Genomic DNA, 23,525 nt, shown 5'->3' with positions numbered 1-23,525 from the left:
AAACTGAGCTTGATCTTTTCCAGTCCCTCCCAGACCTTCTCAGTCCAAACCCAGGGGCAGCAGACCAACAAGACTACAGTCTCAGGGTATGCACAGATCTAAGCAATGGAGTGCTCCCACCTCTAAAGCAGGGAGTAGTAAGCTGACATCCTATGGTAAAGTCTCACAATGACTTATCCTTAACTCTTCCAAGCCTTGCTCAAGTACTTGCACCTTTAGGAGGAAAACTTGCCCTGCATGCAAAAAACTGGGAGTACACTACCCAAGACAGATGGGTCTTAAACATTGTTTCCCAGGGATACAGATTCCACTTCCACTCACTGCCGACCCCAAGCGGATGGCCAGACCTCCACCCAAAACAGTGGGCAGAGGCCCAAAAGCAAGTACTTTCTCTTCTCAATATCAAGGCCATTCAACCTGTCCCAGCAGAGCAAAGGGGACAAGATTTTTATTCCAGACTGTTTCTGGTACCCAGAAAAGAAAACTCTTGGCGCCCTGTCCTGGATCTATTTATTCTCAACACCTTTCTGGTGGCTCCAAAATTCAAAATGCTTACTCTCCAATAGCTGCTTCTTATGCTAACCAAGGACTCCTGGCTAGCCACCCTAGGCCTAAAAGAAGCTTATCTACACATCCTCGTAAGGGAATCATGCAGGAAATATCTACCTTTCAGAGCAGGCTCTATGCACTATCAGTTCTCTGCACTTCCCTTTGGCTTATCTACTGCGCCCAGGGTATTCACAAAATGCCTAGCTCCAGCCATTGCATATTGCAGGCAGAGAAGAATTCAAATGTACCCATACTTGGATGATTGCCTGATTCAGGCAGACAGTCAGGAATTGCTACTACAGCACCTGACATTTGTAAACAGACTCCTAACTTCACTGGGGTACACCATCAACAAAAATAAATCACATCTGGTACCCAGCCAAATGACTGTATTCCTGGGAGCAAGCTTGAACACAACTTCCCAGATAGCATTCCTCACTCCAGACAAACAAATTTATTTGATAAACTACTTCAATCTACTGGCCACCAAAACCCAGCTATCTGCAAGAAAAATTCTGCAAGCCCTAGGGTTCATGGCCACTTGCATTCTACTAATTCCATATGCAAGACTGCATATGAGGAAACTTCAGTGGTACTTAAAAAGTCTCTGGTGTCAACATTCTCAGGACCTGGAAACAATGATTCCGATCATTCCTTGCCTAAAGACAGAGTTCCTTTGGTGGGCAGAGGCCTGCTACCACAACAAGGGACTCCCTTTCACTCAACCCCCTGCCGCCCAAACCCTAACAACAGACGCATCAGACTATGCATGAGGGGCTAACATGGCAGGACAATGCATTCAAGGCAAATGGAGCCCAAAGCAAATGCACCTTCATATCAATCAAAAAGAAATGTTAGCTGTACAGAATGCTCTGACAGCCTTCAAAGGCTTTATTCTTCCAGGACAACTATTGGTAAAGACTGACAACACCACAGTTATTGTGGTACATAAACAAGCAGGGAGGAACCCATTCCTACCCACTCTGCAGGTAAACCATGGCTCTGTGGAACACAGCCTTGAGCAATCAAATGCATCTGCAAGCTCAATTCCTGCCAGGCAAACTAAATTCACTGGCAGATGACTTAAGCAGAAATCTAATGGACCCACACGAGTGGTAGCTGGAACCCAACATATTCAAGCTTCTGAGGCACAGGTGGGGGGCACCAGAGATGGACCTCTTTACTTCCCCCCAGAACTATCACTTGAGCAGGTATTGCTCCAGAAATCCCCACAGCCAAGCATGGAAAGTGGATGCCCTGTCCTTTACATGGGTGAACCTCTCAATCTATGCCTTTCCCCCTCTGCCCCTCTTCTCCTCTTCTCAAAGGTTCTACTAAAGATCAAGCAGGATAAGCCAAGGACAATCCTGATTGCACCAGACTGGCCACGCCAGCAGTGGTACCCTCTTTTGGGCAGTCTGACAGTAGTGCCACCATGGCACATGCCTCAGAGCCCTTCCCTGCTGTCCCAGCAGGAGGGCCAGATTTTGCATCCTCAGCTACAGACCCTGGACCTAGCAGCCTGGCTCATCCCCTGAACTCATCACCAGCAACCCTCAGTAAACAGGTGCTGGATGTCATCCTTTAGGCAAGGAGGCCTAGTACTAGAAAATTCTATTCCGAAAAGTGGAAAAGATACTATTCTTGGAGGCAGTCTCAGAGAATGGACACAACTGTGCCCAGCTTACCTCATATACTAGATTACATAACAGAAATGCTCTACAAAAGCCTATCCTTCTCTTCAATTAAGATTCATGCCTCTACCATCTCAGCTCATTATAATGCTGAGCCACCCTTCTTCTGTCATCCTCTGATCACACAGTTCCTGAGAGGAGCCAAAAATTTAAGACCCCCCAGGAGAGCTCCCACTCCAGTCTGGGACCTTAATTTTATATTGGAAAATCTCACGATTCCTTCCTTTGAACCTGCTGCTGCAGCAGAGTTAAAATTCCTCTCATGGAAAACAGATTCACTTTTAGCCATCACTTCAGCAAGAAGAGTGCCCGAATTGCAGGCCCTTATGGCCATGGAACCCTTCATTATTTTCCATGCGGACTGGGTTTCCCTCCGGACTAACCCATCATTTATGCCCAAGGTGGTATCTAGTGTGGCTTTAAACCAGTCCAATTCATTTGCCAACTTTTTTCCCCTAATCCTCAGAATAAAGGGGAAAGGATCCTGCACTCCCTGGACGTACATAGGCAGCTTAGGTTCTATCTGGACAGGACTAAGCCTTTCAGGAAAACTGACCAGCTGCTAGTCAGCTTTGCTGCAGAGGCAGAGGGCAAGGCCATCTCAAAGCAAACCATTTCTAAATGGATAGCACACTGCATCCATTTCTACTACAAACACCATGGGAAACCTACCCCTCAGGGGATCAGAACACATTCCACTAGGGCTGCCTCTACCTCTACAGCCTTTCTCAGGGGAGTCCCTACCAGGGACATCCTGGAGCTCTGTACACACTTTCACCAAGCATTACCACTTACCTATCTTTTCTAAACCCAGAGCTGGATTTGCCACAGCAGTCTTACAGGGCCTGTTTGCCAGCCCTAATGCTACTTGACTGCCTCCACCCATCCTCAGCTTTGGGAATCAACCCAAATGTGGTGACTGCAACAGTAAAACACGAAGAACATAGTACAGTTGTGTACACTTACCGTAAATGTAGATGTTCAAGTGTATTCGCTGTTGCAGTCCTGGTTACCCTCCCTCCAGCCCCCTGACTTCTCTTTACTTCTACCTGTCCATTTTCTTTGGCATACCTTATATCATTGGTATTTGCTTTTTTTGATAGGGGTGTTTTACACCATGTAATTGCTTCCTATTTAGGGGACTCCTGACATCTGGGGCAAGAAAAACTGATGTAATGGTGTTGTAATGGAAGAAATGACAGCATTTGACGCAGAAATCCCAAGACTCTGGTATTCAGGCCGACTGAGAGCTACCTGCAGGCAGATAACCCAAATGTGATGAATGCAACAATGAATACACTCAAACATCTACATTTATGGTAAGTGTACTCAACTGTACTTTCTTTTGTATAGAGACGTGTATTGAATTGACCGTCTTCGTCTAATAAGGCAGCCACATCCAAAATGTCTATTTCTTACTTGGAACTCCTGACATCAAACTCCAAGAATGGTGTAGTACTCCCCAAGTACTCCACAGAACTGGATACTTCATTCTCATTACCTCTTCATAAAATGAATATGTCATCAACAAATCTACCATAGAAGACAACATGTCTCAGCCAATGATTCTGTTCACATAATACAAACTCATTTTCCAATACACCATGATCAAATTGGCGTAGCTAGTGGCACATGGTGTCCATAGCTACACCCCACTTTTGCCAGTAATGGTCAGTTCCATAGACAAAGATGTTCTTCTCCAGTATAATTCTCATCAGTGATGATTTGTGAGATAGCAGGGCTATCAAAATCCATATGTGATGTCCTCCTATTTCAGTGTTGCAGTATTCTACATGTGGGTTTACGTGGGGTTTACTTCTCTAGTCTCGCATACTTAAGGCCAGTTTTCAGTCCCTGTGTGGTGTGTAGGACGTCTGACGTGGCTGTAGGAACATGGACCAAAAAAAGTGACGTCCGCACACACCAGCCATCAGAACTTCTCAGCTGTCAGTCATATGCTAGATGTTCTGGCTCTTGCTGTCATCACATCTGAGAAATCAGATAAGTACCCCATTGGGGAACTTTTCAATCCTATTACTTATTGTATTGCTTGTTCATGTCATCCAGAAAAGGCAAGTGTAAGTGCGGCTGGCAGATTCCTCATAAGGACGCACACGACCAGTGCCTTTTCTGCTTGGGTTGTTTGCCAGGCATTTGTGCCCAAACCTTGCATAGTCATTTACATATGCTTAACTTATACCTAGAAAATCAGAGGTTAAAGCAGATTACGTTAGGGATGGAGGATTCATCCAGTGTACCTTTGGAACCGCTGAAAAAGAAGGCCAAGACCATATGGCCTACCACTACCACTGTGCCTCTTCCTCCCGATCCTCAGCCTGTGGCCGACGTTGGCCTGGTACAGGAATCGGGTTCCGCTATTTCGGATAGCGGGTACCTCCATGGAAGCTGCACAATCCTGGGAGGATGGCACATCCGTAGAGACTTTACCGATGTCGGTGTCTGACATTGGGGGGAACCCAGTGATTTCCGTAGGTCCATCACATCCCTCCAGTCCTTTACAGAATCTAGGCCTTCTCCCCTTCAAAAGCCAGCTAGGCCTCTTAAGAAAAAAGAAAAGAGAAAGCACCTCTCTTCCCCTTCTGAAAGCATGCCTGACTGGTAGGCTTTCAGTCGAAGTTTATTTGATGCCTTTTTGTCCCTATGTCCTTCTTCTGCAGGGAGTGCTAGCATCCCTTCTCCACTGTTGAGCCCTAGGCCTCAACCCGCAAACCCTACTATTAGGGAAGAGGAAGAGCTATCTGATTCTTCCTCTGAAGAATCACTATCATATTCTTCCCAAGTCTCTTTCCCTTGCCTGACTCCCCAGCTGAGGATCTAACCTTTTCAGAAACCATCTCTAAGATGAAAGACTATTTCAGGTGGGAATCATCTGAAATGACTGAGGTGCAAAAAAGATATGACCTCATTCAGATGGATTCCCCAAGCCCGTCTGCCATACCTCCAGTCTTGCCTCCCTTCCTGGATGCCTTCTCCTCAGCATCCTTAAATCCAGACTCTCAACCTCCTGCCCCTCGCAGGCTAGATAGACTTTGTGAAGTTCCTGACACTGCCAAGCACCTCCTTGAGAGCCCTCCTGCAGATCCAGCCACTATCTCCATCTCTACAGACAAGGCTTCTAAGCTCTTACCCACAACCACTATACTCCCTGCTGACAGAGACAGCAAAACTATGGAATATCTGGGTAAGAAAATTTACACCTCTGCTACCTTGACTTTTAGAGCCACAAATTACCAAACTCACATGGCTAAGTATGCTTTATCCCTCCTGAAAAAAAAAACACCAAGGAATTGGCAGGTTTTCCAGACTGTGTTGCCAAAGCTTCACTGACTTCCCTTCTGGCCCTTGCATCCCAGGTTACCAGGCTCTCAGGCTCTCAATCAAGTGCAGTTATGATGCTGCAGAAGCTTCAGCTAGGTCTGCAGAGTCAGCTTCTGCATTAAGGAGATATTCATGGTTATGCTTACAACCACTTCCTGAGGACTTTAGGTCAGTGCTTATTGATGCCCCCTGGACAATACAGCATAGTTTGGACCTAAAGTGCCTGACCTCTTTAAGTCGCTTCAGCAGAAAGGGAAAGAAATGCAGGACCTAAAATACCTGCTGGTTTCCCCAATACCAAAGTTTCAAAGAAACTACCCAGCAAGAACTCAGTTCATAAGAAAACACTCCCATCCAGCTGCCTTCCACAAGGCATAGAAAGCCTACAAGGAAACAACCCCCTCCAGCTATTGCTTCTCCCTCCTCTAGCCAGAGGCCGCCCTTTCAAGATAGGGCAGGTAGCATTTGAGTACTTGCCAACCTTGCCTCCTCCACCCCCTCCCTCTCCACCTTTGTCAGTCCGTCTCTCTCACTGCCTCCCTGTGTGGACTCGCATCACATCAGACAAATGGGTCCTGACAATCCTTTAGAAAGGTTATTTCATGTCCTGGCTCAATCCACTAAAATGAAAAGGCATCCCACAACCTCCATCACAACAACTGCACCTCCTGCAACCTGTGTTATAAGCTCTGCTGGCTCAGGGCACCTTCGAACCAGTGCCTACAGCAGGAAAAGGAAGAGGTTTTTACTACAGAATTTTTCTCGTCCCCAGAAAGGATGGACCTTGGAGGCTTATTTTAGACCTGTCCCATCACAATCTCTTCCTACAGGTCCCAACCTTCAGGAAGTTGACTCTTTCTACTTTCTTCCCGCTCCTCCTCCGCCAAGGGTTCATGGCTACCCTAGATATAAAGGATGCTTACCTTCACATCCCCATAAGACCCACATACAGGAAATACCTGAGGCTCTTGGTGGGCCATTCTCACTTTCAGTTCTCTGCCTTGCCCTTTGGGCTTTCTACTGCACCCACGGTTTTCACCAAATGCTTGGCTCCAGTGATTGCTTATTGCAGGATAAAGGGAATACGCATATTCCCTTACCTCGATGACCTGCTAATTCAGGCAGGCAACAAAGAGACCCTCCTCCTACACATTTATTTTGTAGTGTCCCTCTTACAGTCTCTGGGATTCCAGATAAAGTCCCCAAACTCCCACCTGGAGCCCACTCAAGGCATTGTCTTCCTTGGGTGCAGAATTCACACAGACCTCATCAAAGCCTTCCTTCCCCCCAAAAGGTGGAAACCCTGACAGAACATCTGCTTCTGATCCTCCAACACACAAAATTGATAGCAAAGCAGTACCTCAGGCTCCTGGTCTACAGGGCAGCCACTGTCCCTACGCTTCCACTTCCAGGATTACATATCAGAAAGCTACAGTGGTATCTCTGGTCAGTCTGGACCCAACACTCCCCACCCTCTGGAGTACAGGATCTCCCTCCTCCCCTGCCTCAAACTAGAAATCCATTTGGTGGCTAGCACAAGTGACCTGCAACCCAGGTCTTCCCCTCCAACCACCCCTACCCACACAGGTCATGCATACAGATACTTCATATTTGGGCTGGGAGCAACTCTGGCCCATCAAAAAGTGCAGGGCCTGTGACCAAAGCTGCACAAACAAGAACACGTCAATCTTCGAGAGATTTGGCAATTCTTCTGGCTCTTCAAGACTTGCTACCTATCTCCAGCAAGGTCTCCTGAAGATCTTCACAGACAACACCATGGTTCTGTGGTATCTCAACAAACAGAAGGACCACGTCCATACCTCCTTTGCAGAGTAGCTCTTCTAATATGGGAACTGGCCACCTCACAGGGAGTGATTCTGCAGGCAGTCTACATTCCCCTCTCTTATCACTCAGGCAGATTATCTCAGCAGAACCATCACAAACCACGAATGGATGCTTCACAGGGATGTCTTCCTGGATATCGTCCACTGGTGGGGTATTCCGCAAATAGATCTGTTTGCCTCCTCCATCAACAGCCAGCTTCCCGGTTTTTGCACCAGGATACCAGACCCACAGGCACTGGCAACAGATGCCTTTTCAATTTCATGGAAGGGGAAGTTTCTATATGCACCCCCCCCCCCCAATTCAGAAGGTCCTGCTGAAAATTCAGCAAGCTAGACCAAAAATCTTGTTGGTAACTCCCTACTGGCCAAGATAGAACTGGTTCCCCCTACTTTTACAACTATCCAAGGGCAATCACCACAAGTTACCCCTCAGAGTGGACCTTCTCACACAGCTCAAGGGATCCAAGATAACACCCACAGTGGCAGCTACTTTACCTTCCCCTGTGGCTGATAGGATTCTGATCCCTTTCAGACTCCTTTACGATGACGACATGCTAAATGTCCTGCAGGAGGCCAGGAAACCAAATACCAGAAAATCCTACCTTTCTAAGTGGAAGAGGTTCACTATATGGTGTCACAATAGACGGACCTGCTTGCGAGCGAGACTCCTTTAGTGCTTTCTTACTTGTGTGAGCTACTGCAGTCAGGCTTGGCTTATTCTTCCATTAAAGCTCACTTGTCGGCAATCTCAGCATGCCTTCCTCTGGACCCCCCTTTAGCATCCTTTTCTCAAAGGGGTACTTCACCTCAGACCTCCTAGAAAACCATCCTCTCCACCATGGGACCTTAACTATGGTTTGGAAAGGCTTATGCTTCTTCCATTCGAGCCAGCAGACAAAGCCTCTCTAAAACATTGCACATGAAAAACTGTACTACTTGTGGCCTTAACTTCAGCCAGAAGGGTCTCAGAGCTACAAGCCCTTATGGCCATTCCTCCCTTCCTAGTTTTCCACAATGACAGGGTTACTCTTAGAACCAACCCTTCCTTCATGCCCAAGGTGGTGAATGACCTGTCCTTGAATCAGTTCTGATGAAGCTTGCAGTCAATAAGTGAAAGCGCTTAACATTTGGATGCAACACGCATTTGCTTAATAAAACTTCAGCTTATTTTGTGGTATTCGCTGGATTTATGTTCATGGTTTTACGTTTTTGAATGGGTTCGCGTTGGTAAATTTGCTACTATACAGAGAGGCGTTCGTCTCAAGATACTGAGGACTGTAACGTTTTGTTTTATTCATTTGGTTCAGCAGTACATCAGAACGTTATCTTGACTCCATTCTGTTACAGGATCTGTGATTATAATTTTGTGTGAGAGAGGCTCCTGGTATAGCTGCCCATTTGCAGCCTTAACAAATATGTAATTCGAAGACTGTGTACACTCCGGTAATTCGGAGGGATGTATCAGGGTCCATGAAGCCCCAGAATCACACAAAAAGCTAACCTCTCTCCCTTCCACCAAAAGGATGACTTCTGGCTTGATGTCTGCTTAAAAGAGTTCCAAGCACAGAAGCACCAAGTCTAATACCTCATCACTTTTATTTTCATTTTCATTGTCATCCCCTTCATCCTGTGCTTCCTGTATTCTTGCCTCTACATTACCATTTATCCTGCTTTGTATTGTAACTTTTCCTTGTGCTTCCTGACTATCATATAGTCAGTCATCACTTTCTTGTTCATCCGTCCTTGACCTATTATTCCTTTTGCAATCCCTTGCCATGTGACTTTTCTTCCCGCATTTAAAACATTCTCCTCTCTTTTTACGTCCCTCAAAATCTTCTGACCATTGGTCAGACCGCCTACCTTCCCAATTTTTGCCCTTTTTTCCTGGATGTACCACGTATACCTCAGCATGTACCACGTATACCTCAGCCCCATCTTCTAATGAAAATACCTGCATTTTCTTTTTGCTATTAAAGTGTCTTTCAGCATGCCTTGCATACTCAAGCAGTGGTTGCAATCTGCTTGTACGATGATCTACCATGTGTTTTGTAATAAAACTACTGATAGGAGCACTGCTCCCCTTCAGAAAGGCATTTTTTAACTGTTGTTCATAGGGGGAGTCTACTGCTTGGTTGTCAGGGATTTGCATCCCGCAATGATTATTAAAGCACTCTATGAGCCTAGCAAAATAACGGTCAACTGACTCGCCTTCTTGCTGGATACACTGGTTAATGCAGGTCCAGTCTGCCTGTGGTCACCACTTTTCAGAAATTCGGTTTGTAAGCTCTGTTACCTGGGCATTTAATCCTGCATCGTCATGCGGAAGGGGTCTCCGCTGGGCATCACGAGGATTCCAAGTACCACAGACCATGTGCCAATCTGGACCTATAATTTGTCTTACCACTTTTTCTATCTCTTCTCCATTTAGGTTATAGTTTAACCTCATACCTTGTAGGTCCTCTGAGAATTTTTGAAAGTTGACCCTAGGGTGAGGAATACCCTCAGTGGCTTTCCGAATGTCTTCGGGGCTCCAGAGTCGATATACTATTAAAGTGGGGTCTTGATTATCCTGACCTGCTGTAGGATTAGGTACTTCTATAAGTGGGCACATTTCCTCCTCCCTATTTGTAGCTTGTGCATTACTAAACAATTTCCAAACCTCAAGGTTTTTATCTTCGTTATCTATATCCTTTGTTCTGGACCTTGTGCCTATGGGATCCCTCACTTTTACTAACTTCATTCTTACAGGATCTTCGTCTTTTGAAACCATAGGGTATAGCGGAGGTGCTTCATGCTGGTTATTTGCCCTATATACCAGTGGGGGAGGGGGTGCCAAAGCTAGTACTAGGTGATTGTCTTCTTTGTCTAAAATCATTGTTTTAGGGTTCTTTGCTTTTTGGTCTCTGCGATTTGCTTCCTCCAGCCACCTGTGCGCCTGGGGAATTCCTAATTGTCGCTGTTTTTTAACTCGCCCCTTGGAATCTGCTTTTAATTGCTTTATCAGTTTGAGAAGCGAGGATTTATCTAATTTTCCATCAAAATCATACTCAGTTACCCATTTTGTAAAATATTTAACATTATCTGCACGCTGCTTCTGCATATATTTACCATCTTCTGTTAATGGTGGGTCTTTTGATATTTTCGGGAAACAGTTACAATTACCCATTCTCTCACTACGTAGTTACCTTTAGTGATTTCACCTACTACCTTCAATTTTAACGTGTTCCATGGATTTTGTTATAGTCTCTTCAGAATGACTGTCTAACTTCCTACTATTCTGTTCACCTAGTCTATGACAGAACTGCAGTTTTTCTCTTTCCCTGACTGAAAACACAATCTAACAGAGATTAATGCATTTTCCTATCCCTGACCATTTTAAAACAGAAAAGTAAAACCACCTTACCTGAGCCTACGTGATTGACCACTGATTCGCAGATACCCGTCCTTCAGTCGCAGATCAGAAGGTGACTGGCCTCTTTTGACAACAATTCAGTCGGAGGTCTTTATATTGCAAAAGAACCGATTTGGTTTCTTCCCCGTACGGTTTCAGCCACCTGGCCGTCTGATCCTAGGTGAAGAGAGGGTTCCGGCTCGAAGGACCAATCTGTAAAAGAAAATACAAAGATTCATTCACGTAAGGTTCAAGCAAGACATCCTTTATTACTTGCAGCAAGGAGACAAAGCATGTAGGTACAAGGTTTGTCTGATTTTCAATAGCTCAGCTTGCTGCTTTTATACAGTTCTTTGCACATACACAGCAGATGTTTATCAGATAGTTGCTGACCTGCAAAAACATTTCTCAAAATTCAGTTTGACCACAGAGCTTAACCTGTCAAACCCAGTTTCTGAGTAATTGTCCTGCAACTGTATCTTCTTGACACACAACATTTATCAATTGCTAGTGTGAGGCCCCTTTCTCAACATTCCATTACAGGAGCAACCAGACTTTCAGGCGTCAGCAGCTTTTACAGAGACCATCAGTATTTACACATTTTACACAGAATAAATGTATTAACTTTTAACCCTGTAGGTGCAGAATTGTACACCAAATATGTACATTTCTCTAACAATTCATCTCATTAATATCCTGCTACATAACTCTTCATAAACAAATCCTTCCTTCGGCCATTAATTTACTACATTTACAAAATACTTTTTTTGCCGTTCCATTAATTTATTGTACACTCCATAGCCTTATACCAGCTGAGCCTGATACTGAATCAACATTTGCTTTCTCAAGTGCTTCATCTACTTTACTGATAGTAATTTATTTTAAAAAATCTTCCTTAACTTGTTAGATTTTTTATGTTTCATTCTTTCTCTTATTTTCCTTTTTTTCTACTCTGAAAAATATTTTCTATATGCTGTACTACAGTACTAATAATTTGCTCTTTTATTCTTTTTACCTCCTCTTGTATATTTTTCATTTGTCATTATACTTATAGCCCGCCTTTACTGTTTTACCCAAATATGCAGATGTCTCCTCCCCTCAGCCTTGTAAATAATTTCTCTGCCTAAATAGTAATGCCTTATATTTTTAGATTTCTTTTATATATTTCTTTTTCTATATCATAATACTCTCTTATATTATTCTCTAAGTCATCTAATACATTTCTTTACATTTTCCCATACTTTACTTTCTCTTCATTTCTTGCATCATCCTGCCATTGTGAAAAACATTTTTTATACTTCTTTTTTAAATTCAATCCACCCTTCAGACTTTTTTTTTAAAAAGTCCTACATGCTTATATGATCCTTCCATAGCTGCAATACATTCCTCTCTTTCTCATTTATTCTTTTTCTTCCCTTTCCTGTTTGAATGTACTCCCTCTCTCCTGTCATCTCCATCAATATTGCTAAATAGTCTGAAACATGCATCACATCTGTATCACTATCTGCTCCCCCAATCCTTCCAATAATACAACATAACTAGTTTCAAATCCAGGTGTCCCCTCCTCTAAGTCCATTGACTTTTGTTCCTCACAGCTAGTCTACCACATTTTATCACTTCCCGTAATTTTTCATATCTTTCCCTTTCTTTTTATATTTTCCCTTTAAATCACAAAGTTTCCTGCAGTTATAATTTTCATGTTAACCACAGTCTAATATTTAATAAAATAGATTCTCTCTTTCCTTGCTAGTTACAGTGGATATAAAAAGTGTACACACTCCTGTTAAAATGCCAGGTTTTTGTGATATAAATAAAGAGACCACAATAAATCATTTCAAAACTTTTCCCACTTTTAATGTGACCTATGACCTGTACAATTCAGTTGAAAAACAAACAAATCTGTTAGGGGAAAAATATAAAACATAAAAAAAGTACAATAAGCTGGTTGCATATGTGTGCGCACCCTTAAACTAATACTTTGTTGAAGCACCTTTTTATTTAATTACAACATTCAGTCTTCTTGGGTACACACCTACTATCAATTAAAGAGACTCGATTAACCCCAAATAAAGTTCAGCTGTCCTAGTAGGATTTTCCTGACATTTACTCAGTTGCCTGCTACAGCAAAAGCTATGGTTCGCAGAGAGCATACAAAGCATCAAAGGGGTCTCATTGTTGAAAGGTATCAGTCAAGAGAAGGGTACAAAAAAATTTCCATAGCATTGGATATACTATGGAACACAGTGAAGACAGTCATCAAAAAGTGGAGAAAATATGGGGCAACAGTGACGGTGCAAAGAACTGAACGTTCCACCAAAATTGATGAAAAGACATAATGAAAACTGGTCAGGGAGGCTGCCAAGAGACCTACAGCAACACTGAAGGAGCTGCAGGAATTTCTGGCAAGTACTGGTTGTGTACTACATGTAAGAACGATCTCCCGTATTCTCCATATGTGTGGACTATGGTTTAGGGTTGCAAGACGGAAACCTTTTCTTACACACACACAAACATCCAGGCCCAGCTAAAATTTGCAAAATAATACATCGTCTCACAAACGCATGTGGGAAAATGTGTTATGGTTTAACGAGACCAAGGTTGAACATTTTTGGCCACAATTCCAAAAGGTATGTACGGAGAAGCATGGTGGTGGCAGTATCATGCTTTGGGGTTGCTTTTCTTCAGCTGGAACTGCAGCTTTAGTCACGGTAGAGGAAATTATGAACAGTTCCAAATACCAGTCACTTTTGACCCCAAACCTTCAGGCATCTGCTAGAAAGCTGAAGATGAAGAGGAATTTCACCTTTCAGCATAACAATGACCCCAAGCATACATCCAAATCAACAAAAAAATGGCTTCATCATTAGAAATTTAAAGTTTTGCAATGGCCCAGCCAGAGCCCAGACCTAACTCCAATAGAAAATCTGTGGGGTGACCTGAAGAGGGCTTGTGCACAAGTAAAGCCCTCGCAATCTGACAGATTTGGAGCACTTTTGCAAGGAAGAGTGGGCAAATTTTGCCAAGTCAAGATGTGCTATGCCGATAGGCTCCTACCCAAGAAGACTGAATGCTGTAATTAAATCAAAAGGTGCTTCAACAAAGTATTTAAGGGTGTGCACACTTAGCTTATTGTACATTTTTTATTTTTTATGTTTTTTTTCCCCTGACAGATTTGTTTGTTTTTCATTTGAATTGTACAGGTTATAGGTCACATTAAAGGTGGCAACAGTTTTGAAATGATTTATTGTGGTCTAATTTTTTTTTATATCACAAAAACATGGCATTTTAACAGGGGTGTGTACACTTTTTATATCCACTGTATATTTGCATATAATGCCACATTTCTGTAAACATGTTCTCTCCACCTCACATCTACAGCAGTTAACCTTCCCATCCTTACCAAAGTTACATCTGGTATTTTCCTTGTTTTTATACAACACAGCCATTCCAGAGCAATACCCACTTCTAAGTTCCATATTATATTTCCACCCCACATTTTTTTCTGTTTGCAGTCTTTCTAAACTTGTCAGGAATCATACGTCTAACAGAATAGCATCCAAATCACATCATATTTAGCACAACATTCCAGTATCTCTGTTCTTAAGGTGTTAATACTTTTCATGTTTACTGAAATTACTCTAAAATTGATGCATTTCCTTCATTTTAAGTTTAGGGGAAATATTTTTACATTTTTGTTTTCTTATTTTTACTCTTTCGCCAGTTGAATATTTTTCCTGAGTTTACGTACAAATAATCCTTGATCCTCAGAATCAGATTTTTCAGTGGCTAGAACTTCAAAAAAAAGTTCAAAAAGTAGTATCAACCCCTTCTCCTGACTTATTTTTCTGCATGTTCTCTCTCTTCATTTCCCTGCCATATATTTTTTCTTCTACAGTTCCTTTTTTACCTAGTTCACCCTTTCCACCAGCCTCTAGTTGGCATTCCTCATGTATGTTTTCTTTCCGTTCCCTTTCATTTTTAGTATTTACTGTTTGCTTACAACAACTGTTTGCTTTTGATAATCCATCCAAAAGTGTCAGTTTCTTGCACAACCTGCATTCAGGCATAACACCACTTTGCTGTATGTCCTTTCTCCCCACACTGGTTACATTGTACCATGTCACAATCATTAATTAAATGAGAGGAGTCCCCACAAAAGAGATGTGATTTAGACTGGAAGCATATCTTTACGTCACTCTATGACCAGCCACAAAAATAACACTTGGCAAGTGTTTCACTGTGTTGTTTTCACATATGAAAACAACTTCCAACCTCCACTCTCCATTCCATAAATTTCTTTCATCTCTAACTTTCACAGTATTAGCCACAGTTTCACACAGACCTGCATGCATTTTTGTAAAATCTCCTTCTTTCAGTTCATTGGGTCTAAATTGCAAAGTAACATTTTTTAACATATAAGTTACAAAGAGGAAATACATTTTTCCGTGGATAAATATCCTTTTTGTTACACATTTCCTGAAATTTCATCATCAGTCCATCTGTTTCAAATGTTGACACAAAATGTTTCTGTCCCAGTATGTATAAAATGCTGAATTTCTTGAGCTTTAAAACCCAGAAGTTACTAAATTTCCCCATACATAATATACGTCTATTACAGTGTCATTTTTTACTCTTATTTTCACAATTGGACTTTTCTTTTTTTTTTTTTAGAAACAGTTTTGTGTACATTTTGTTGCTGCTCTCCTTTTTTGCCTGCTGTCACTACTGCATTATTTGCTGTCACAAAACTAAACACCTCCATTTGTTGCTGCTTTCCTTTACTTTCTGTCACTGCTGCATACATTTTAACTGCTGCCTGCATTCTCTGCTGCCACATCACACAGCTCTTTTTTCACATTACTGTCCTCAGCACTTTCAAAAAAGTTATCTGCCATCTCAGCAGAACTGTCACCTGGATCATCCTGTTTGATCATTTTTAACAGAACATCACCTGCTTGCCTTTCTGATTCCAGTTCTGTTGCCTGCACCACTTCAACAAGCTCACTTACTTCCTTCTCCTTAGAGACAGTTAAATGATACTTATTTGTAACATCTACCACACAGGAGTCTTTGTTTACATTTTGGCAATCTATTTTAAAAAAAAAAAAGTCTCCAAATTCTTACTTTGCACCTCCAAACTCTCCATAGCTTCCCTCTCCTCTTCCATGCTGCTGCCTCCCTTAGGCCTCTTCCTTGCTGTTGCAGGAGCCCTCCAGCACCATCTAGCTGCTCCAAAAAGTAGGCAAAGTTCGCTAATGCCCTAGCCAAATTTCCCCAAGTAGAATAAATACCACTTCAGGTCTCCAGTGAAAAGAAGCTACTAGTCAAATGTGACTAACTCATTCAGCAAAGGATAATAATTTTCCATGCGCCATTTTTTTTTGTATCATTGCTTTTTAATTCAAGAAATTGTTTTAAATTATGCTTTTAATCACGCTTAATGGTTCAAGACTGAAATAAAAAATAGTAATTTAGACAGAATCCCATAGAGCAGACAGATTTTGTAAAGTAATGTTTTTGCAGCATATGTGAGCACTATTCTTAAAAAAATAGTCAAGTTTTAATAAAATTTAACTTGCATTCTCATTCCAGAATCTGCATTATTTAAGCAAAAGAATAGTATATTAGCCAGGCTGCATTGTTTTCTCTTTCTTTGATTAGTACTGGTCCACTGCATTTGCTCTGCTACCACCATTCTTCATGTTTTTGGTAAGCATTCGATCATGGTTGTTCATTTAAGGACTCGGGCTGGCTTTGGCAGACCTTTCCTACAGGACCTTTTAGTGTAAGCCTTTATTCTTTGTTGGAAAACTGCTTGGGAAACACTACAAAAAAAAAGTCATCACTTCCTTGTGAAGACTGCTTTGATGAAGATGAGTTGTAAATCTAGACCTTCAAGAACATTTCTCCAGCGGGTTTGCTTTCCCCTCCTTTAGCAGTGTTCAGTAAATTGTTTGTCTGGTTTTATGCCTTGTCATCTTGTGATATTGTAGCCTGGTGAAAAGGACTGGAGTAAAGCTACATTGGGCATCCTTGAGACTTTAAGACATTCACCTACTAGAAAGACATCTCAGAAGTAATCCAGTATTTGAGGACTGAGCTACTCTTAAAGATCTTGTCACAATTGTTGTCTTTATAACATATTTTCTTTTCTGGCTGTTTTGGTACAGAATTGGATTAATTGCAGTTAGTTAACTGTTTTTCTTGCAGTTGTCTTTGTACCAGTCTTTACAGATTATTTCCCCAGTTTCCTGAACTTTAGTATTCTTTTAGTAGGTCTGCAGTTTTTCCAGTACGTTAGAAGTAAAAACAAAAAAAAAAAATTTCTGTAATAAGGTTATGCAGATGTCCTTGGCCTATTATGTCCTTTAATGTTTGTGGTTTACGTTCGGAGTGTAAATGTTCGCAACTTTTTTTTTTTTTTTTAAGACATGACCTGGTTGAAGGCTGGAAAGTCTGCATTTTGACTTATTCATGCACAGGGCCTGCCAGTGCCACTGTACTTAAACATTGTAGCACCTGTAGTTATTATCCCTGTGGTACAGCTGTATTTGTGATATTCTTAGAGAAGGTATTCTGAAAAAAGAAGCAGTTTTGTTCATGTTTAGTTTTCATTTGTTCATATTGTCATACTTGTATCTGGTTAATTTGCAGATGCTGGGTTGGAAGTCGAAGTCAAGGATCCGCCAAAAGGAATGATACCTCCAGGAATGCAGCTAGTTAAACCAAAGGCAGAACCTCAGCCCAGTAAGGTAAGAGTATAGGCATAATAAAGTTAGCCAGAATGTGTAGAATGAATCATTTTTTTAAATAGCGATGCACCTTTATTTATGCAGTGACCATAATGTACATCTAGGAAAACATGATCTAGGTAAAAAAAGACTGTCAAAGTTGCTATATTGCATAGATGCCTTAAAAGTAGAGCGTTTATATTGTACTAATTGGTAAGGGAAATGCTTGCACTTAATCATTTCTGGGGTGTGTAGTCAGGGCTGCCTTCTGTTGCATTCTGTCTAGGAAGAGAATTCTTATTTCTAATTGCACATTGATAGTTGAAACTTGTCCTGAAGTACCGCGGCCCTGTTAATGTATTTCATTTAGAAAGAGGCATTTAAGATGGAAAAAGCTGTCATATGAAACATATTTATAGAGTGGTTGGTCAACAGCTTATAATGTCATCCTGACATTGAACATAAGCTTGGGCAAAGCTGTCATAGCAAGTATTGTGAAATGAACAAGTTGTGCAGATAAAAAGATCTTTTTGTAAATTGTGATTATTGGCAACTGTCAAACTTTTTGTATATTGTTTGTAAATCTTTTAAAAATTTTTATAATCTTTTTGTACTATTGTTATGGAGCTTATCTCCCCGGGTCTCCGCTGAAAATGGGCTACTTGCCCTGCCGGACTCTGCCCGGTTAACAAATTGAAAAATAAAATGTCCAGCCCAATAGTACATAATTTATCATTCTGAGAAATAGCTTGTAGTATCCCAGTTATTTTAAAAACCTTTATAAGGCAAAAGTAATTTTGTTTAGTTTATGTAAGGTGTTAACATTGTATACACTTGCACTTTGTGTCTCTGAATTTAGGTCCTCACTTAATGTTTTGTTTCTGAAGTAGTAATGTGTTTGGTTTGCACAGATGAAACATTAATATTCAGGCATTGATGGCTTTGGAGTGCAATGGAAAGCCAGCATCACACCCATAACATTCCATGTTTCATCACCATTTTACTGGAATTGATTTTCAACCATCTAGCTCATTTTGGTACTGCCTGTTTAACCAGCCCTGCTGAGACCTACTTCTCAAACATACCTTTGGCTTCTAAGTGTATGTAACCTGCTTGTCTGTTGTATGAACACACAGGTGAGGGATCATAAACACTATAAGGTTCTGTTGTACAAATCAAAACACATTAGTATGTATTGCCATACTCAAAACATTAAGGAAGCCTAACAGGGTATAGGTAAAAAGAAAGAAATAGGGGGCTCCTAAAGGGAAGACCAGCACTGGTAGAGTTTTTAATGGAATCTAGAACAGAAGCTGCCATTAAAAAAGGAATAATTAGTAAAGCATATAAAATATTGCATGATAATTATAAGAATCAATCAGAGGAACATAGAAAAGGATTGGAAAGAGAGATTGGATAAGCAATTCACAGAAACAGTGGGGGTTAAATGTGTATTTCCCAAATATGCAACAAAGTCTAGAAGATTTAGGATCTTTGCCTGGAAGTGTTTACATAGGCATTTTTTATACCCCAAGTAGACTCCAAAGAATTTTTCATCAGGTGGATAGCAAATGTTGGAGGTGCGACAGGCAAGAAAGAGGTCGCTGGGAACATATTTTTAGGAAGTGTGATAAGCTGGCAGACTTTTGGGATTCCCTGTAGACCGCTCTGTCGGAGATGCAGGGTGAGCAGATTGGATTGACTGGGGAGATTAATTTTTTTTGAGTTATGCTACGGAATCAGAATTGCCTGGCTATAGTAAAGCCTTGCTGAGTCTAATTATGGTGGCTGTCAAAAAGCAATTACTAGAAAATGGAAATAAAAGTCTAGACCAACTTTACTAGAAGCAGCGAAGATAGTAACAGAGATAAAACAACTGGAACTGGGATCTTTAGAAAAGGGAAGGTGCAAACTGCATAGGAAAAATGGGAACTGTGGGAACAATATATGCAGAGCAGGAACCAGGTTTAAGAGGCAGGGTTTGAATGAGCTATATAATGCTTAACTGACGATGACTGGATGGTTTATAAGTGATGTGTAATGTTTATAAATACAGTTGTTTCAATGTTGTCTGTGATGTAAACTGTGACTAAAGTGATATTTTGTATGTTTTTCATTTATGTAAATGTAAGATTGCCTTTGTCATATGTGTAAATTTAATAAAGATGTTTGGAAAAAAATCCTTAGTTTTGTGTAGACAGAAAGGAAGTCCGATGTTGCAGTATAGAATTTAGCGTAGATCTGCACATACTAAGTAATAAATAAGAAACTCGCATAACATTTAAAAATACCCATTTTAGTAATTTTGTTTATCAAGTAAGTGGGCTGGTCCAAAGACCCATATCCGCCATGACCTGTAACAGCAGCAAATATTGCATTTTAAACAACTTAATTGCATGAATTTCAAATTGTAAATAAGTTTAAGTGGAATCCAGTATAGAAACAGAATGCATGTTGATGAATATAATACTGACTGTCACATTAAGCAGTCAGAAATGTTGTGCAAAACCTACCTGGATCCTCATATAAAGAGCTGTACCCTCACACAATTACACACTTTTGTACAATGGCACCTAGGTCACACCACTGGAGGAAAAAAGTTATCTTTTTTCCTGTAAAACTCAATACTACATGCTCTTTGAGGTTTGGAACTATTGAATTAGAATGTTAAATTATTATGAGTGTGGGGAATTAGTTCAGTTTGATCTACTCCAGAAGCAAAATGTGTGTTAAGAATATGGCATACATATTTAGTTATATTTGTAGTTAGTTTCATTTCGTTCCATATAGCTTAGAGATGATATCTAGAAGTTGCATGTAAATTAAACATGATTATAAATAAAACAAGTAGCGCTGCATGTCACTAGAGCACTGTCAGCACACTGAACTGTGTAAGAAAAATTGTTTTGAGATTTTAGAGTATATGTTACTTTGGAATTGTTTAGCAAGTGTTTAAAATACTTCACTATTGATGTTACTTTGGAATTGTTTAGCAAGTGTTTAAAATACTTCATTATTGTAGGGTGAAAATAAGTAGTCACTGTGTGTTAGCCTTTTTACTCTTAACATATATATGTCTATATATTTATATATGTGTGTGTGTGTGTGTGTATACATATATCTATATATATATATACACACACACACACACACACACACACAAAAACACACACACATATACCAGGAAATGTTGAGACTCGAGTAGTTTATGAAGCAGAATCTGGAAGTACGTTGTTTGGTCTTTTGAACATTTTTCTGTAATGCATTCATCCTTTATCTTTAGGAATGGTAGTGTTCAGTAAAATGTGCTTTGATCAAATGCATGGGAGCCTCCCTGGGCACACTGTTGCCAGCTTTTGTGTAAGCAGTTAAGGAAAGGGGAACATCATCTTCCATCCATTAGAAGCATTTAATTTTCCTTTTCTTCCTCAAAGATGCTAGAGAATCTTTCATAGGTCAGACATTTGAGGGTCTATAGTGTTTATTGGTCCTCCTGCTGACCTCCTGCTTTTCTCTCACTGGTTTTATTTATGGTTGTGGAGAGACATGCTGTAATGGAGACTGATCTTGTCACTACTATATTTGGAATGCATGTTGTTGTAGAGGCAGATCTTGTCACTAGTGCATCTATTTATTCTGCTAATCCAGATTCATTTTCAATCCTCATTTTGTTGAAGTTATTTTCTGACACTTCATTTCAATTATTAATCCTGTCAAAATCATGTTCTTTGTATCTCTTTAAAATGACTTTGCTATTTTGTCTAGCTTATTGTTTCCATAACTTTTCCCAGGTTCGCAAATTTATGACCAAGGACAGTGCAGGGCTTCGCATCCGTAGTCACCCCTCACTTCAGAGTGAGCAGCTAGGCTTAGTAAAACTCCATGGAACCATCACTTTTGTTGATGAGGTAAATTATACTGAACTTTTCTCTGGGGAAAATTGGGGTAGGTCACTTCTTTATATACTTGACATTTATCGCAACGAAATGTGTTAAAAGTCAAGCATATACAAGTGAATTTTTTGTATGCACGTGTTTTTTTTCTGCTGATTCAAGATTTGCTTGCTTTCATAGGCAAGAAACTTTGAAACTATATGCTCCCAGTATTTCTTGGGGGGGGGGGGGTACAAGCTAAAAATTGGTTTGTAGTACTCCGTAACAAATACTGTTATACTTCTGAGCATTTCATAGCTGACTGCAGTATTTCAAATAACATTAAGTTGATTGGAGATTATCTGTATTTTTAAGAAACCAAATATGTTAACTTCTAAGGTTAATTGGGTGATATAGGGTTGTTAAATTTTAGTTTCCTAGTTAGTTTGGTAGTCATTTATAGTCTTTTGTTTTCAATTTTATACATTTTAAAACTTGAAAACCTACCCATTATTAGTCGATTTTATGAAGTTTGTTTCTTTACTATACCTTTTTGTTTACAATGGTGTTGCATTCATACTTTATCAGTAAACCTGCTTATTATTTTAACCCTTGGGTAGCTATATTTAATTTGGTTTGATTCTGTAATTTTTAGTTGTATTTTTCTTGGTTTAAATATCTTTGTAAATTTGTATAGTAATAGATATCATATAATGTTTTGTTTTCTGTGTTACTTCATTCTGTTTTGACTGTAAAGAAAAAAATGCATTTTTAGAAACGTATTTATTGCTTCTGCTTTTTTGCTGTGTTTTGTTTTAATCTGTTCAGAAACTCCCCTACCTATTCACATTTAAATTCATGCATACCATTTCCTGCTTGGTCTGCAGTCTTGTAGTCCTTGCTAGCCATGTAGCAGTTACAGGAGGGCATGGCTCGTTTTTGTTGCTTGTTTCCCATAGATCCACAATGATGATGGTGTATGGCTGAGACTGAATGATGAGACTATAAAGAAGTATGTTCCTAACATGAATGGTTACACTGAAGCTTGGTGCCTCTCTTTTAATCAACACCTTGGCAAGAGCCTTCTGGTCCCTGTTGACGTAAGTAAAAGGCGCCTGGAAAGTATGTCAGAAGTAATAACATTGAAGGCCCCTCTGTGCTTGTCATTTGCAGTATACAAAAAGACTTGTTTTTCTTCATTGTTCAACACTTGTTTTACCAGCATCTTTAAGTGATTTGTAATATATATGGCAAAACTTCATGCTCCAGCAGATGATTTGTGTTTATGCTCTTTTGTTTCTTGAAGTAGGCTGTTCAGGCTGTAATATAGCAGAAATAAATACAAGACAGTTTTCCTTATTTTACAGACATTAGTCTTTTTTGTTTTCGCAAAAAAAGTAGAATAATATAGCAACATGTCCACAGCCTCTATTCAAAAGCAACTTTTCATTTTCTTATCCATTTAGTTACCCGAGATGCAACCAACAGACCAACTTCAGCTTTTGTGTCTAACTCCAAATACATTACTTTGCTTGATGGAATCAGAGCAAGGAATCCTCTGTTTAACATTCCGTATGCTAATGATAAACTGCAGCCTGAAATATGATTTGGGCTTCATGCAGGCATGTAAATTTCTAATCTGTGTTTCCCTCATGTTGAGAAGCACATACTGCAGCATCTCACTTCAGGTATTTTTATGTTGTCCTACCCTGGCCTTTTTTTCCTCAAATGTATTTGCTAGCACACAGGGTGTCTGTCTGTGAAGTGCCTTTTTCCATACACTTTGTCCTGCACTTCGTGGCACAAGTATCCATGGCCCACATTCAGCATTTGATATTGATCTCTGCTGCAGTGGAGGTAAGTCATAGTATCTCACTTTTGCAGATTGCCTTACCATAGGCTAGCCTGCTTCCATCTTTCAGAAGTGTTAGTATTATGCTGAAATTTCCCTCCTGCAATGCTGAACAAAGCAAAAGACCCAGCAGGAAAAGTAAATGCTGCTGTAGTTCTTTCCCCTTCCCATAAATGCGTAGGGCTGTATCAGAGCACAAAGCATCCATTCTATATTGTAGTGCAAAACACAAAATGAATATTTCTTGGAAGGC

General features: G+C 40.5%; 1 protein-coding gene across 1 annotated transcript in view; it reads left to right on the top strand.

Moving 5' to 3' along the window:
• MYCBP2 (MYC binding protein 2) overlaps window positions 1–23,525 on the top strand; it is a gene marked incomplete in the record, with an annotated part of 5,088,083 nt that overhangs the window by 3,606,722 nt on the left and 1,457,836 nt on the right. The window contains 3 exon segments of the mRNA XM_044072904.1: window positions 17,472–17,569; window positions 21,340–21,456; window positions 22,380–22,520. Of these exon segments, the coding sequence (XP_043928839.1) occupies window positions 17,472–17,569; window positions 21,340–21,456; window positions 22,380–22,520 (356 nt within the window).

Source organism: Protopterus annectens, chromosome 5.part1, assembly GCF_019279795.1.
Source record: "Protopterus annectens isolate FY-2018-M chromosome 5.part1, PAN1.0, whole genome shotgun sequence".
Lineage (NCBI taxonomy): Eukaryota > Metazoa > Chordata > Ceratodontiformes > Protopteridae > Protopterus > Protopterus annectens.
The sequence above is the reverse complement of the archived record's forward strand: the minus strand, read 5'-3'. Positions and strand labels throughout refer to the sequence as shown.